Source organism: Odontomachus brunneus, unplaced genomic scaffold (genome assembly GCF_010583005.1).
Source record: "Odontomachus brunneus isolate Ranch 3 - 2012 unplaced genomic scaffold, Obru_v1 Obru_scaffold_011, whole genome shotgun sequence".
Taxonomy (NCBI): Eukaryota; Metazoa; Arthropoda; class Insecta; order Hymenoptera; family Formicidae; genus Odontomachus; species Odontomachus brunneus.
Genome location: NW_022639461.1, coordinates 1,178,259 through 1,195,506, shown reverse-complemented (window position 1 = coordinate 1,195,506; position 17,248 = coordinate 1,178,259). Strand labels below are relative to the sequence as shown.

The following is a 17,248-nucleotide window of genomic DNA, read 5'->3' as shown; positions in this document are numbered from 1 at the left end:
AGAGAGAGAGAGAGAGAGAGAGAGAGAGAGAGAGAGAGAGAGAGAGAGAGAGAGACAGACTAAAAATAAGATAAATAGCGTACGGAGAAAGCTTGTCGTCGAGTTTGGAACGTTTTAATTAATTTAATCACAGTCTCGCACGCGGTTGCACAACCGATTTCGTTCGTTGTAAACGCCGTGGTAAACTCCAAGACCCAGTTAACGATTAGCTTCCTTCGTGCGGGCTATCAGTCGACATAAATAATGCTCCAAGAAGGATACAGACCTAAGTTGTAAAATATTCCCGAGGGCATTAAGAAGAAAGAACGTACTAGAGATATTCTATAATTCCAGTGACTTTTAACTTGCGCCATAACAAAATGCAGTATTACGTGTGTCGTACTACCATTACTACGCTATTAGCGCTATAGCGTCTATACTGAGGAAGAAATATCTGTTGCAATCAACAAGACTTTATCTGTGCGAACGGAGAAAATTCGCTCGAGCAAACATTTGGTCGATTGAACGAATTATATAGTTGCTGCGATGAATTAATTCCACGATTGCGATTCCATCAGCAACTATATCGATGCGTAATTTGTTCACTGGACACAACCCGAATAGACTTTTATAATTATCACGACGTGAGATAATCGATGATGGTAACCTTACGATTTCTTAAATTATATTTATGGAGCAAATATTCTGTGTTGAATTAATCTGTTAAATGTACATCAATGATGTACACTGTTTGTTATATTAATGCGACAACAAATTTATTAAAAGTTATTCTCAGATTTGGCAGTTACTTTTTTTAGATTATATTTTGCGTAAATTTTCATAATTATTCTCGTACTTTCTCGAGTTAAAATTTTGGCCCTATGATAAATTTTGAATTCTGCAACGCAGTATAAACTAAGTAAGTAGGTTTAACTCTAATGATGTCCAAAATTTCTCTTTTTACTTTCTTTAGCGTCAAAACAGGTATTGAATCGTATAAGCTGAAAATAGGATCAAAATTTCGACTCGAGTAAGTTAATAGAATCTAAAGTAGTTGATGTAGGTTCAGAGTATCGAAAGGTGTTGAATAGAATAGTAAGACTGAACGTAGAATAAAAATTTCGACTCAGATTACCGATATTTCTTTCGTTATATGATAAAATACAGATACTGTAAGAACCATTTTTAAGGGATAGAATTTCGACATATCGACACAGCAAAGTTGCAACGCCAAATGTATAGACGCACATCTGTCTATCCGGGAATGTTTCTCTAGTACGAGGCTTTGCCGATCCAACTATCTTTCCTCTCAATATGCGGAAGTACCTAGGAGAAGCGGCCCTTCTCAAAATCGAAATTGAATCATTTTCATTACGCGCGTGGCTTAGGTCTGTATCATCCTCAGCGCGTGAAATAAAGCGAAATTATAACCGTTACGAGGGCAATTGATCTCGTCGGAGCCGTCGAGGCAATGCGGTCGGCCATCGCAACGTCTCTTATTGTCGAGGCACAATCCGTCGTTGCATCGGAACCATCCAGCCGGACATTCGGTGACTACAATAATTACCAAGTTCCATGTCGAGTATAGTATATCGTGCATGCTACCCATACGTAGGGACGGGAGAGGGAGAGGGGGAAAAATGGCCTTACCACCGGAGTCTCGCATTCGCTCGAGATAATCGTGTAAAACGCACTTAAGACTGAGAAAACGTGCTCGCACCCCGTGCACGGTACTGATTCTCAGGTAACACTTGAGTAATCGCCTTGGTACGTGTGCGAGATACTCGCGATTTTGCTAACCGCACAGTTCGCGTGGATAACGTAAGAGGGGAGGAAAAAAATATCTCTATTTCGATAAGTATCGACTTTACGACGTGCGTTTAAATTGAGATTTCTTTTCTGTTTCATTTATATGAGTTCGCTCCCTTCGGGACTTATCGCGCGTAAATTTAAGGCGCAATTTCGGCCCATACTCTTGTTTCATTTGACTCGTGTTACGGAGGGAACTTTGCTCGATCGTCTCCCTGTAATGTCTTACGACAGTGTGACGGCTTTAGGGATATAAAAAAGGTTTACGCGATTACTTAAGTGTTAAACTGACTCGTAACGTTGTGAGACTTGCGCGGGGGACAAGTACCGCGCGTTCTTTTATTGCACAGGCGCTGCTTATCACCCTTGTACATGATCATACTGATTACTATCATACTCTTACTATTCCACTCTAATGAGAATAAATCCGCAGGCAGAGAGTGCGTGTGCGAAAACGATTCAGCTCTCGCACAAACCCACATGAGCGCTCACTCTTCTCGCATCGTTCATTTACATTACATTACATTTACAATACATTAGTCTACTTACGAGAGTCTCATCATGCGCGAAAACTTCCGTACTCATATCGGTTATATATTCTCAGAGGGACGTGCGTTACTTTACAACACAGACAACATGCATTTGTCCCACGTGCACGAGACATGCGATGATGTCGCGCCAATTGCTTTGTGCGACACATGCAGGAGTGGTCTTCCTCGTAAGCAAAAATGCGATATCGGGGGTCGAAAAGTCGTCGCATGCGTAGAGAATATTGTACCGAAAATACTCTGATCCGTTTTGAGGACGATTAACGATATATCCAGATGTAATTTCTGCTTGGAAAGGAATGAAGTTTCATCGGTGAGGGAATATCGAAGACTGAGATGAGGATAGAATATTGTTACAATGCTCTATATCATATATGCGTGTATGAAAAAAAAACAATTAAATGACACATCCAGCTTAAAAAAGAATGCAATTTAGGCATAGGAAAGAATCAGCACGAAAGGAAGTTTCATTGGTAAGAGTATCGGCGAGATGAGAATAGAATATTGTTGTACAATGCTCTATATTATATAAGCATGTATGAAAAAAGACAGCTAAGTTAATACATCTAGCTTAAAGAAGAATATAATCTGAGCTTGGAAGGGAATGAGCACGAAGAGAAGATTTATTGGTAAGGATTTCGGAGGGGGTAGGAGATTGAGATATGTAAATAGAATTGTTACAATTAATGCTCCATATTATATATGCATATATGACAAAAGGACGATTAGCTGACACCCACGGAGCTTGAAGGAAAACGAGAAATAGTCGTTAATTTTCCATCACCATGCGGCCGTTAATTAAAGTCGAAGACAGGAGAAAGATATGCACCGTCAAGTAAGTCATTCCGATAACTCGAAGTCGAGTTCCGGGGCATGCTGATTAGAGTTAGACATCTTGTTGCGCAATAATTATTCTAACCGGAGTACTGAAAAGAGTAGAGCGAGTTTTTGGATAAATAACGCTCGTGGTATTCCCTTTGTACACGAAGATACCTGCGAGAGCCTCGATAACGTGCAGCTGATTAGCGCGCAAAGAGCGGTGAGAAGGCCATTTTTTTTTTGGTTCTTTCATTGACAATTGCGGGCAAAAGCTGTCATTATAATTACCGCATCCATCCTCATCGGAGCCGTCGGCGCAGTGCGTTATCCCGTCGCATCTATAGTTTTCCGGCAAGCATTCGCCACTGGCGCACTTCCATTCGGCAGGTGTACACACCCCTTTGCGACACAGACACGTGGAAAGCTTCCGCGAAAAGCATTAAGGATCGGGACAAAACGGGGCCTTTATCAGTGGTATCGTCACGTCGCTCTATCAATTTAGCGTAAGCTTAATCCGCGACGTTATCTACTTATTTCTCTATGTTCAAAATAATTCGGTATATTATTATAGATTCGTAAAGGAATTTTTTCTGGTTCCTCGCCATCTTGATTGACGACGTGAGAAGTGAGGGAACGCATGCCCAAAGTTTCTACAAAGTACCTGCAACGTTGAAATAACGGGATGTATTATTTTGGAAGCGTGCTTAATCGATTGCAAATGTAATTTTTTCTTCCACGTATCTTTTTATTTCCACATATTTTGCAAGAATTTTGTCTATGCATTTCTTCTGACGTCGTCAATCAAGATGGCTGCAACGAAGATCCAGGAGTTTTAAGAAACGATAAAAGAGGTATCCTTGGAAGATATTTTTGAAAGTATGTCGATCTTTGACATGTCGATTGCATAAATCTATATTTAGCTCTGACATGCGCGTAATGACACCACTGAACATTCGCGAATTGACACAAAGACACACACCGTTTTCACAGGTGTTTTTCAGTTGGGTCGATGGCGAACGTTATAGGCCAAGATGTAAATACTGAATTCTCGACGTCGAATATTCCAATACGAAAACTAGATCACACCGCGCAAAAAATAACTTCTCGTTATTGGCATTCCGTAACAGAGCGCGAGCGACAATTATAAATAAATTAGCAAACCGTAATCAATTTGGATGCATTCTCGTTAACGTAGAGACACAAATCGATCCGTATTATATTATTTCGCTTAGCATTGATAATGTATACTGTGTTACCAAAGGAGGAGACGTTATTACGATCGTGTAATAGTGCTGAGAAATTTTCGTGGAACGACGTCTTTTCAAAAGATTTGTTGGCAAGAGTTCACGAGAGATCAAAAAGCGTCCGCCATCATGAATATAAAGCTGGGAATACACTGAGCGAACGAACAACGAATGTAAACTTTCGTTTTACGATTGAAAGATTGTGTGCGCCACAACAAATCCGAGTAGAACGTTTTATTCGCGCATGTAATGCGGTACATCAAAGAAAAAATAGTAACCAAATTTCGCTTGATTTTACAGAAATTGTAATGACTTCTTTTTGCATACGATTAAAGTTCACGTTGAGTCTGTCCCAAATACGTAACCCTCTGATCTGAGCTCTCTTACTCTCGAGAAAAATGGCTTAAAAAAGTTTCAATTTCAAACAGATGGCGTGACAAAAAATTAATTTAAACTCAACGTGATTTCGACCTAATAGAACCTTCAAGTTTACATCCAAACTGAGAGGCGTTTTTTAAGGGTAGATTTTTGTCGTTCAGAGAATTACATATTTGGAAGCGATTTAACATGAGCTCTAATACTATACAAAAGAAATTGTCATCAAGAATCCTAAAGTCAGGCGAAACATCTATAGGAACTTGGCCGTTCTCTTTTTATGCGCAAGGTGGACGCAAATATGAATTACACGTTCGTTCGCTCAATGTACAGTCAGCTTGAGGGTACGCGAGAAGAAGGAGGCGGGAAGGACGAAGTCACCACGAGAGGACGAGGTCAAGCCCTTACCACAGCCCCGCTCGTCACTGCCGTCGAAGCAGTCGAAGATATTGTCGCACCTACGCCGCAGGAGAACGCAAGCACCATCATCGCAACGCATTTCCTTCTTCGGGTCGCATTCCCTTCTGCGTGGCGGTCGCCAGCGTGGATTCGACGTGGGGTCTGATCGCACATACAGGCACATTCAGGGAAACTCATGGCGGAGGGGAAAAGCGCGCGGGGACGACGCGCCCGCAGGGATGAGATTCAAGGGTGTGTTCATAGATGAGACGTGAGGCTGTATACATGTTCTATCGCGCGCAAATGCACAAGACCACAATGCAGCGATGCAATAAGGACCAGAACAGGGTACACCAATTCGCAAGCAACGTCGAATAGCCATGGCTGGAAAGAAGAGGCGACGACGCGAGCGCGCTCCCCAGTTCTCCCCGAATTTGTCAGCCTTTATCGTTCGCCTTTGGCGAACGAAGGGACAGGCTCGCGGCGGTCACGTTGACAACGAGGAAAGGAAGATTACGATCGGGAGCGCGCTTCCATCGAGCAACGTCGTCGCCTCCGAGAGTGTGCACAGGCTCGTGCGTGGTGCAGCTACTTGTGCATCGATGCACGTATACAGCGATATATGTCGGCGGGCGGGGGTCGCCTTATATCGCGGCGTTTTGTGGCGATTCGCGAACGGCCGAGAATACCGTCGGTCATCGCCGTGAATCTTCCGTACGCGGGGATTCATGGCGATAACGTGTCCCCTGCATACTCTCGACCGTCTCGGGCGGGACGACAAAGCGACACCGTCGTCGTCGAGAGCGCGGCCAGCAGAAGGGAGGAGAAACGCTTCCTCATCTTCGATGAGTTGTCGCGATCGAATTTAGCAGCCGCGTCGCCGCGAGCATAAAGAGATTCGGCTTAACAAATGTTACAATGTCCGCGTTGCGCGATGTCGACGTCTTTCTCTTTCTGGGGCTCGCGGCAGACGGTAAATCGCTTCCTCGGCCGCGGCTCGTAACGATTTGATCGTGAGAAATGCGCGATGAAATGCAACCATCGTCGAGCGTGTATCCGCTCGGGCGAGTAGATCCACTTGTACCGCGCGAATAAGAGTTCCTTAAGAGGATTTGGCCGAAACCGGAACATTACGAACTTGCCGCGCGGGAGGTGAGAAACTTCTCTCGTAACGCCGGTCCGAGGGTATTTTTCAGATCCCCTATTTTTGCTTTAACTTCGCCGCGCGAACGACAGAATGAATGTGTAAGCGTCCGCGAACAAAGTGCGCGCGGAAGAAGCGGCGCGCAACTTCACCTCGGACGATCCGCGACAGACCTGAGACGAGGTGATCTCTCTTGGTAATTTTATGCGGCTTGCCGCGCGCAGAACGCACACTAGCGCATTTGTGCACGCGCATCTTTGGACGTAGCTCGATTTTATCTTCGTACAAAACTGGAAGTTTGCCGCGACGTTTGCCGTGAATTACATGCCGCTCAGAGTGATCTTAATGGATGACACGTGGCGGGAGCGCATTGCTTTCAGTTTAGCGCGAAAGGGCCGAAATTCACCGAGGCGTTAACGAGTCGCGAAGATTCGAAGGATCGAAGTGGCGATTTCTCCTGGCCGCGCCCTCGACATTAACGGCGCACGCTGGACGAGGGTTGCGCGAATGCATTATGAATGAAGCGATGGACACACTGAAAAAGAGGCGTACTGGTGGCAGGCGATGTGATGTGTGTGCTGGTGTCGTTAGCAGACGCGACACAGTCCTCGTCGCTGCGATCTGGGCAATCCGGATGACCGTCGCATCTGTAGATGTCCTCGATGCATTTGTTCCCGGTGGCGCATTTGAACTGGTTAGGCGTGCATTCCCGCTCTGTGTTTTGTTTTGTTCAGCGAACATATGCGCAGAGAACACACATCTTTTACACATACAGTGATTCGTGTACACACACATGTACACATATATACTTTATATACATGATTAGATACATACATATATATATATATATATATATATGTACATATTTCGTGCATGTGTACATGTATATGTATCGAAGCGAAAGCTACGCACACTCCCAAACGTTTTTGGTGGTCGTCGGTTTTGCTTTTTTTATTTTCTGTGTTTTTCCCATTTTGGAGAATAGGGATCTGTTTCATTTGATAGCTTTTGCTGTTATCACATCATGAAAGCGAAAAGCTGCTTTTGGGCAACGAGAGTATCAGCTGGCGATTATACACACAGTTTTGGAACGGAACTGAGGAGGGGGGAAGCTTGAAAATGATTTCGGCTCGTGCATTTACGAAAGCACGAACCATTCTGCGCATTGATTCGTGCGGAATGTTTGTGAAAAATAACTCGCTGTATTAGTTAATACCGATTACGATGTCGCGTGCATCGCGCGAAAAATCGTGTCGTGACGATAACCGTGGCTGTGTTCCGCGCGGCGAAAGCCGACTATGGTTTTGCGGCGGAGCGCACACAATTATTAGCTCCGCCATAAATGTGCGTAATGGCACGCTATTACGAGGCCGTTTGTCAGCAGACGGACGATTCTGGTGTTTAGAATCGAACTTCGCGGAAGGAATCGTGCTTGCCGTGCAAGCACACATCCGATGCGTATGAAAATAATATTTTCCGCCGGGTGATATTCGACGGGGAGCGCCGCTTGCAGATGAAAAATCACTCGCGAATGGATTACGCTTGCGCGCGTTAAAATATTATATCAAACCGTTATGTTGAAAAAAAAGGGTCCGTGAGTTATCCGTTAGTACCGTTAGTTATTAGATTACATCGTGAATTAATTGCAGGATATTATATGGAAAAGTTACGTTTATTTTGCATGGGAAGTATTGGGAAAAACGGTTGACTTCTCGTGAAAAAATTAGTCGAAAATTATGTGCGGCGTAAAATTATTTCATGCGAGAATTCGCTCTCGAGGAAATTGAGCTGGACGATTGAAAAATTAACAATATCCCACCGTCTCTTTAAGCTCAGGTACCGTTCAACGATACTTGTGATATGTTGTCAAATTCATTGCAACAATGGTTATCAGGGGGGAAAAAAGAGACGAATAAAAACATATAGATTTTATTTCTGTAAAAGGACAAATCTATAGGAATAAAAGCTCTCTTAAAAGCTTAAATAGCGTCGAAGAGCATGAATTTTTCAATCCTCGAGATCAGCTTTCTTCAAAACGCGATGTCTCGTGTGAAAACATTTTATTCTATACATATCGATTTATTTTTTCGTGAGAAATCATTTCGATCTTGATTATAGGAATCAGAGTTACAGGATATTTTGTATATCACATACAAATACTTTATAGTATTTATATCTTATACAGAGAAATCTGTGGAGGATTGATAGTTGTGTGGGAACGCGAAAAGCACACATTGTTATAAGTTTCTTCAAACGACCATAACGTACGCGATTTTAAATGCAGATTTCGCCCTCGTGCGTTTCATTCGTTATTTACTATAATTTTCTCCCAATTAATAAGTTAGATGTACGGAAAAAAATTTGATTAGATTAATTAAATATCTAGTGAACAGAACTTTAGTAACTAATCGGAATTCTAGTTTGTTCATATTTCACTGGACATTTGTTTACTCCGATCAAATCTTTTTCCGTGCGATGACACAATAACGATGAATTTTCTTCCGATTAGGTGCTGATCGACTTACGATCAGCCTTCGTGTCATTTTCTCGCTACTAAACACGAATCCAACTGCCAAACGTTCACGCACATATGCGGAGATGAATTTATCGAACGGGTGAGACGATTTCATCGGCCGAACGTTCGGGCTCGAGATCCGCGGTTAAAATCGTTGATCACGGCCGTTGACGCTGGATTTAAAGTAGCTTCTGTTAATTAGCGTCTGATCAACGTGGAACAAGTCCGTGATTGGACCCAATGAGGTGGTACGATTAAGCGATTAATTCAATGGCAAGCGTTGTATCGGGCGTAAGCCAAGCGGGAACTCGGCGGCGAAGAAAGAGAGAAAGAAGAATCGGACACGCCGTCGACTCCATTCGCGCGATCGTGTCAGATATTTTCCACAGTGGATCGAGGAGGGGGGCAAAAGTCAATTATATCGATCGTTCATATCGTCGCGTTGTATCTGTTTAAAAGACTCCGTTACGTAACACGAAACCACAATTATTCGTTACGCAATGACACGCACACGTGTTAGCGATATCTCACGCGAATATACTGAACGAGCGAACATACGAGCGGAGCCTATTTCTCTGGGATCGAATACCACACGGAGAAGACACTAAGAATACCTTACTTGCCTAAATATGTTTGCCACACAATTAAATATTAATGTTATTTCTTGCCTATGCGTACAAGATGTTTGCAAAAACCATTATTTAGTATCCTGGAAGTGGTACACTGGCCTTCTTTACTGCCGGCCCGTCTGAGCAAGAAGTGAGACCGGGATTAGATGCTCCATTTTTCAGAATTTTGAAGTTACAACTTTTTAGATAAATAATTACAGTGCAAACATGATGAAGGCGCTTCCTCTATGTATTAATGCCCGTCACGATTTTGTTAACCGTATATTTTATTTTATAATAATTAAAATGAAAACAAGTGGCCATCTTGTTTTGATGCCGAGTTCAGTTGCTCTGTAGCGTAGGATAAGAAGGCCATGTATCAAATATCTATTTTGATTAATAATTCCGCTTGAAGAATAGTTCTGAGATTCCCGCGAGAGGTCACAACTCTTTTGCTGGTTTTTAATCATAAGCCAATTTTACCTCGTTCGCCTATATGTTTGATTTCAATTATTTTATAACTGAAAATTGTTCGCCTATATGTTTGATTTCAATTATTTTATAACTGAAAATTGTTTTTACTATTTAAAGCAGTATATCATACACTTGTATGAAAGTTTTATCTAATAACACATCGTTTAACTTTATTCATTCACCATGGAGAATATTAATATAAAATTTCTCTCGAGAGGCTAAAAAATTTACTTTGCTATTACTAAATCAGTTTTTTTCTATTTTTTCTATTTTATCTGCAACATTTTATACTGATTTTAATGAAATTCAAAGAAAGATATATATGCTCTAAATTGCAATTTTGTATCCCCATTGTTTCTTTCAAAATAAATATTACAAAAGCACATAAGCAACATACTTCTGGAGCCATCTAGACCAGCTTTTCCCTACTCTCAGTGACGTACGGCATAACAAAATTCTACGGATTTCTCAACCTTCTGTTCTGCCAGAGATTACACAGAAAGACAGCAACATTGGCTGCGAGAATTGTATAGATGGACATATAACAATAGCGGCATTTTAATGTCGTATCTATTTAATTTTGAATCGCATGAATTTTTTCTATAACCACAGAATATGTGTGTGTAGTAAACATTGCAGTTTTCTCCGCGCATAACCATACAAATACTGACGTCCGCCGCATGTACGCAGTTAAAATTCCATCGTACCACTTGTTATTGTTCGAATCGCGCGTAACGATACCGATAAAACGTAACAAAAATATTATGTTTCACCACTGAAACTCTTTCCTTCTTTTTTTTCAGGCTCCAATTGAGCTAAACGTCAAAATAACATCGGTTGATACTACGTCACAGAGTCATCTACGCTCGCGCCCGCTTCTCATCGTTCTTTCTCTCTCTCTCTCTTTTCTTCTGGCCGCGCTAGCGTGAAAGGTATGTACGTGGTTATGTACCGCAATGAAGCTCGTCTTCTGCCCTGGGGCAGTCGTCGAATCCGTCGCAGACCGAGCTCTTCGGTATGCAGGAGCCATCTCCACAGGTGAAGTCCACAGAAGGGCATGGAGCCAAACCTACAGGGTGCCACCGGCGAAAACAAAGACCCTCCTGATCAACGCTCGCGTCTCGCATTCTGCTACTCGGTCGCCACGATCGCGATGAGAGCTCCCGAGTTCGAGTTCGGGAATTAAAAACATTTTCCGAATCGTGTGATTTCGGAAGATAATACTCAAATTCGCCTTAAAATTACGGTAATCGCACGCACTGGAAGTGGTCCTCAGGGTTGAGGAACTTCCAATGATTGAAAGGGAGCTCAAATGATATACAATGGCGGGATAATGTATGATTTCGTATAGGCGACCGAGACAGACGAGCTCGAGGTTGAAGTTATGTACAAGCTATGAACACATGAGAGACATTTAAAGCAGTTTTAGGCGCGATGGAGGGTTTGTGAACCTGTACACGAAAAGCGTCTCTGGTAAGTCGCGCGGTTCCGCGATCGAGGGACTTTTTACACAGGATATTCTCGAAGCTTGTCTAACATTGAAAGCGCCGTGAAGAAGCCCCTTGGAAGTGATTAAGAATTATTGCGGCTGCGGGAGAAGGCGAGAATACGAAACGACAGTTGCGTTTCCGGCTCAAGAAATCACATTTCTGTCACTTTACGTTAAAAAGACAAGAGAGAAGGAACGCTGTTCAGTTCCTTAAGTTTCTACTCGATTTCGTGTTTCTCTTCGCCTTCCCCTTATACGCCCCGGTATATTCGTGGCTTATGTACAGTGTGTCTCGGGTAATAGTGAGAATAGTGTGGATCGCGTCTCTCGTTATCATCACTGGAAGTGAGTCCTGAGAATGTCATTGAGATTACACTCGCTCGTGACTTACGACTGTATATTCCGTATCCTTGTGGGAAGTTGAGCGAGGAGCATATGCGTGATTCGACGATAAGATGTCAAGAATAGAATCTATGGAATAGGAGGATTTTCCCGCATCCGAGTAGAGGATTTGCAATTTGCCGTGCGCTCGACTGGCGATCTAATCGCGAGTAGATACAGACGGCTGATTGCGCGGCCGCGCAGCATGCAAGTATGACTGACGCATTGATTAACACAACGCGTCGATACCGATCTCTGCAATCGCCAAATGCAAGTCCTCTCTCGGGTCGTGCGAGGAATCTCGCACGAGCCTAACGAGACGAGTTGTGAACTCGCGTGAATCCGGCAAAGGTCAACGGAGAGTTGACAATCATCTGTTGTCGTCGAGAATCAGCGATTTTTTGGCTGATATATTTGGCTCGTTTCTGACCGTTCGGATCGCGGAAGGCAGTATTTTTACAGCAAAGTTGGACGACACAGAGTGAGAAACGTGCATTTTCACATTAAACGCAAACGCGGAGTTGCGCGCGTTTCCCGTGTTTCGCGAAACTCCTTTGTTAACGTGCTCGTTCCCCAAAGCGTTATGCGCAATGCGCGGGCACAGAGGGGTTACCCTCTCCGATTGTCCGTAGAGACGCGCTGCGTTTTCGTTTCGAAAGTACGGCAGCGAGACTGCCGAGCAAGAGTAGGATCAGACACAGAGAAACGAAGCGTACATTAGCCCCAGGTAACAGGTCCCTCGGTTCCAGTCCGCGATAGACCCCGCGCGATGGATCAGTTCCTCCCAGGGAACACGTCCCTGCGCGTCAGCCAGTTTCGCGTCTCCGAAGCAGCCATTTTCTGTACAGCGAAGACAAGTGGCGTCAGGAGAGGCGTCCTGAGGAGAAATGGCGCACTTTTTTCTTTCATTCGTGTCCCGTTCTAACACTACCTCTCTCGTTCAGGCGACAAATTTTACAGCGTGGACAGCGAGGTGTCGCTCGCGCGAGACATATCGCTCCCTGTGTGTATGGGGTGTACCTTCGGACACGACGTTCATGCAGAACTCCTCGTCGCTGCCGTCCGCGCAGTCCCTCTTTCCGTCGCAGAAGTTCAACGCGTTTACGCAGCCGCTGTTGCGAGGATACTCGAAACTGCTGTATTCCTCTGTCGACGTGTTCCTCGGCGGATGCGTTGGCGGCTGAAAGGTGGTCGAGCCTCCACTGCCTCTCAGATGCTCTTGCCATCTCTTCATATATATGTAGTCGCAGCCGATCTCGTCGTTGGCGCTGAGACAGTCCACGATGCCGTCGCAGAGCTTGTCCTCATCGATGCACGTGTACTTGTCGCAGGCGTGCTGGTTCTCGTCGCAATTGTCGGCCTCGTAATCCTCGGGGACTAACGTCGCGACGTTGACGTCCCCGTTGAAAGTCGACGCTCCCGTCGTATCCTCCTTCTCTTCCTCCTCCTCCTCCTCCTCGTCGTCTGTCTCCTCGCTGTCCCAGTACGGGTGCACGGTGGCACCCATCGTAGGCTGCGTACTGTCCTCCTGATTCCACTCGCTTGATTCTTTGCTATTCCCATCGCCCCCTTGGCTCTGGACCAACGGTTCATCTGTTGCGTTTTCTCGCTCGTCGCTGCTTCGATGTTCGTTAACGGTGCGTGTTGAGTACTCTTGCTCATCGTTCGTCTGATTCGTCTTCACGCTAGAAGCCCTCGGGGTGCTGACCGAGTCGGACGCGGAAGAATCGTCACCGTCGATGGCAGCAGCCTGATAGCCCGTTGTCTGAGACTCGTCGTCTTCTGCAGGCCCGTCGGTGGACGATGTGTTCTCCGCGCAGTCTTCAGTCGAGTCTTCATTATCGCTCAATGGCACTCCTTTGGAAAACGCAGCCTCAGTGATAGTTGCAGTGCGTCTTTTCACGCACTTCTCGTTGGGTGTGGTTGGCGTGGTAGCACCACTGTTGCTGAGATCTACGTCCGATTGAGGTCTGCTCTGGTTGCCGCCTCTTGCAAAGTATGCCGTGACGGGCTTGTCAACGCTCCAGAGCCGCGTTTTGAAACTCTCCGTCGTAATCTCGTCATTCTTATCGCTGGTACTCATGTCCGAGTCAACATCTACCTTGCCATAGCTCCACTTATCACGGGAAGACGCGGTCTCTGTGCTGTAATCAAGGCTGTAATCGACACTGGTTGTCGTTCTTGTCGTCATCGTTATGCTTGCTTCGGGAGCCACGGTCGTTCGCTTCTTGCACCTCTTATTTTTGCCATTGCAATTCTTCTTCCGTTTCTTGCACCTATTGTTCTGATGATCATTATGGTGATCTTTGTGCTTGCATTTGTTGTGCTTCTCTGCGGAGGGCTTCTCTGTGGACTCGTCTTCGTTTGCGCGCGTCACGAGGATCCCCGATACCTTTGTTGTCGTTGTCATTGTCGTTGTGGTCGTCGTTGTGGGTGACGTCATCGTCGTCGTCATCGTCGTGCAGTCGAGCAGAACGCCGAAGTCATGCTTCGAATCCTCCTCCAGAGTCTCCCTGGACCCTTGAAATTCGCACGGCATCGTGTGTGCAAAATCACGCGCGGTCATCGATTCGGTGGTCTCGTCGGAGTTTAACAATCCGGAATCGATCTTGTCGTCGCCGCTGGTCGGGTTGTCGTTATCCTCCGCCAACTTCTCCGCAACGGCTTGCGACTGCTCGCGTTTCTCGTCCGCGCCATCGTTTCTCGCACTTTGGTTAGAACTGATCGAGTTGTCGCCCGGAATTGGGAGATCCATCCGCGCCCTGTCGATATCGTTAGTGGTCTCGGATGTGCGGCTGGTCTCTGGGAAATAACGATGGAGCTTCACATCCGGGGAACTCGACTCGTACAGCAGACTCTCCGTCTTTATGAAAGGGTAATCGTCCTTGTGGACTTTTGCGATTCCCGCGACGGTCGTTTCTCCCGGCACGGACGGAATCAACTCTCGCGCCCGATCGTGATTCGCGTCCGTCGGATTATTCGCCAGATTATACCCCTCGACTTCATTCCCGCTCGCGACCGCGGCACTCGTCGTTTCGATCGCCACGCCGTGGATCCTCAGATATTTTTTTTTATAATACCAGAGTCTACTGTTTTTCCTCGTCCTATATCCGAAAAAATCCTCCTCGCTGTCCAATTTGTTACCTTTCGTTACGTAAGTCTCTCGCGACAGCGCCCGTTGCTTCGAGTGGGTCGGCGCGTCAGGGTTAATCGTCTCCCTCGTATTCTGCCCCTCGACCTGCCAGGCCTCGAGGGTTCTGTTTATTTTTCCCGCAACCACACTCGCTGCCGTTGACGAGGTTCGCGCGTCGACCGCGAGCTCCGTCGTCGTTCCCGTTGCGATCATAGATTTTCTCAAATATTCATTCATGTACTTCCCATACTTTCTGTCTGGCTTTCTCTTTGTCATTTCGTTCTTGCGATTCGCGCTTTCCTGCGACGCGCTCACTTTTGGCTTCCGCTTTCTTTTGCGCGTTTTCCGTGACCGTGTTTTCATCGCGTTAACTTCGTACGCGCCATTGTTCTTCCCCGATTGAGCGTCACCTCTACCTCTAATATCTTCATTTCTCATAAGGTCTCCCTGCACGGACGAGGACTCGATCGTCACGTTCAAACCTGACGCAGTGAATTTTCCCAGCGCGCTCGCAGTTTTCACTTTTCGCGCACTGTCAGTCCGGCGATCGGCTCGGCCATTTTTCGCCGAATCGTTATTGTGCTTCCATTGAATCATGGACTTGACGAGATCATCCGACAGCTTGGGTCGTTCAGGGCTGAGTGCTTCGGACTCGCCGCGGCCGACACTCGGTCGATAAATCGTGACGTTTCCGTGGCGAGTCTTCGCGTCGAGCTCGCGACCTGCGTGTTGCGGCTCGCTTCGCAAGGACGAGTCGCGCTTCCCGTCATCTTCCCGTTCGGGTGCGATTCTCGTCAAGTACGGCGTAGGATTCCGCAGCACGGAGCTCGGAATGACTCGTGGTCGAGCTTCTTCCGGGAACATCTCCAAAATCGAGTCGCTGATCGTCACGGACGGTATGATGGTGAGTCGATGGACACTCTCTGTGGTCGCGGATGGCCGCGATGTGTTGTCTTCCGCGGGCTTCTCTCCTCCGCGGAAGGTCGCAGCCGACGACATCCGTGCGGCGAACTTTCCGGCGTTGTGAAAGTTCCGCCGCGAATATGTCACTACGAGGACGCATGATTTCGCGGTTAAGTGCGATTAAAGACGGATCTCTCTGCCGAGAGAGGCGAATATAATGACGAGAGTGTCGGGCGAGCATGCTCTCGCGGCAGCTGTTTCTCAGAGCCGGCGCGCGATCGATGGTATTTCAACGCGAATCGTTCGGATCTCGTCCAAGTCTTGCACTTGCAGCTTCGCATTTTGAGCTGGCGATAGCGCGAAAGCGTCAGCGAAAGAGAATCCCGTGTAACCCTCCGCCGAAGCTACGAAGCTTCGTCGAGACTCCCTCAGCCGACCGACATCCCCTCGCCGATTGCAAATCGATCGACGAGTGGGCTGTCGTTATAACCTCACGCGTAACTGCTTCCGTGTGACAGACGCGAGGGCCACGGTATTCAAACGAGTGACTTTCGAACGACTTTCTGCCGGTGACCCCGCGTTGAAAGAATGACGTTCTGATTCCTCGGGCGTTCCGTCTCGCGATGCACGCACGATGCATATTGCGCGCGACACGCGTGATTGCGTGTGAAAAGGGAAGAGAGTCGGTTGACGGGTGTACGTGTGTGTTTGTGTGTATGCGTGTGTGTGCGCGTGTGTGTGCGTACGTGTGTACGCGCGCGCGCGTGCGGTGTGTGACGTGAGACTTGGTGGAATGTTATAATTACCGCAGTCCCTTTCATCAGAGCCATCAGAGCACTCGTTCACCCCGTTGCACTGCAACTCGTAGCCGATGCAGCGGCCGTCCGTGCAGCGAAACTCGGCCTCTCCGCAACCTGCTCCATACACCACACTCATGCGCGTTTTAAAGATGCATTGCCCGCTGAGCGCGTCAGCTGCCCCACCCCCTTTTCCTTAGGAGGATCGCTCACGACCCTCCGCAGCAAGCCGGCACGCGGCTCAAGCAACCCCTTCGACGCCTCCGTTTCTTCCGTCCAGGACGCGTCAAACACGGGACAAGTCGGGTGCGTGAACGTTAGGCTCGAACAACATTGTCTTTATTTTTTCCTATGATATTCTTTAATCTCTTTTTACGAATTAGTTTCTTTGACGAAACGATGATGCGAGAATGTGTGTATTTGGCGTGTTTTTCTCTTTTTTTTTTTTTTTAAAGAAAGGGTAATTTTGTATCACATACTCGCGCCGATCGAGTCGGCATAAGTTCTGCACACCGCGTGCACCATCTCCTGGACAGTAGAAACGGACCGTCGCGCCTTTACCTGGTGAGATATATTTCGAGCTGCGCTGTATTGGTCGAGGTTAGTGCATGAGCGTGGCGGATACACGGGG

General features: G+C 46.4%; 1 protein-coding gene across 34 annotated transcripts in view; it reads right to left on the bottom strand.

Annotated features, from left to right (window-relative positions):
* The window catches only part of LOC116840670 (basement membrane-specific heparan sulfate proteoglycan core protein-like), a 240,321-nt gene that overhangs the window by 42,287 nt on the left and 180,786 nt on the right, over positions 1-17,248 (bottom strand). For 18 of the 34 annotated variants that reach the window (XM_032807672.1, XM_032807675.1, XM_032807674.1 and 15 more), the window contains 5 exons: positions 16,627-16,734; positions 12,805-15,966; positions 5,183-5,335; positions 3,444-3,554; positions 1,411-1,533 (listed from right to left, as the gene is read on the bottom strand). The exons of 2 other annotated variants lie outside the window; for them this stretch is intronic. In XM_032807672.1, coding sequence (XP_032663563.1) covers positions 1,411-1,533; positions 3,444-3,554; positions 5,183-5,335; positions 12,805-15,966; positions 16,627-16,734 — 3,657 coding nt within the window. Of the gene's footprint in view, positions 1-1,410; positions 1,534-3,443; positions 3,555-5,182; positions 5,336-6,869; positions 7,032-10,866; positions 10,984-12,804; positions 15,967-16,626; positions 16,735-17,248 lie in introns of all 34 variants that reach the window. 14 more of the 34 variants (XM_032807694.1, XM_032807706.1, XM_032807686.1 and 11 more) reach the window with 12 other exon arrangements.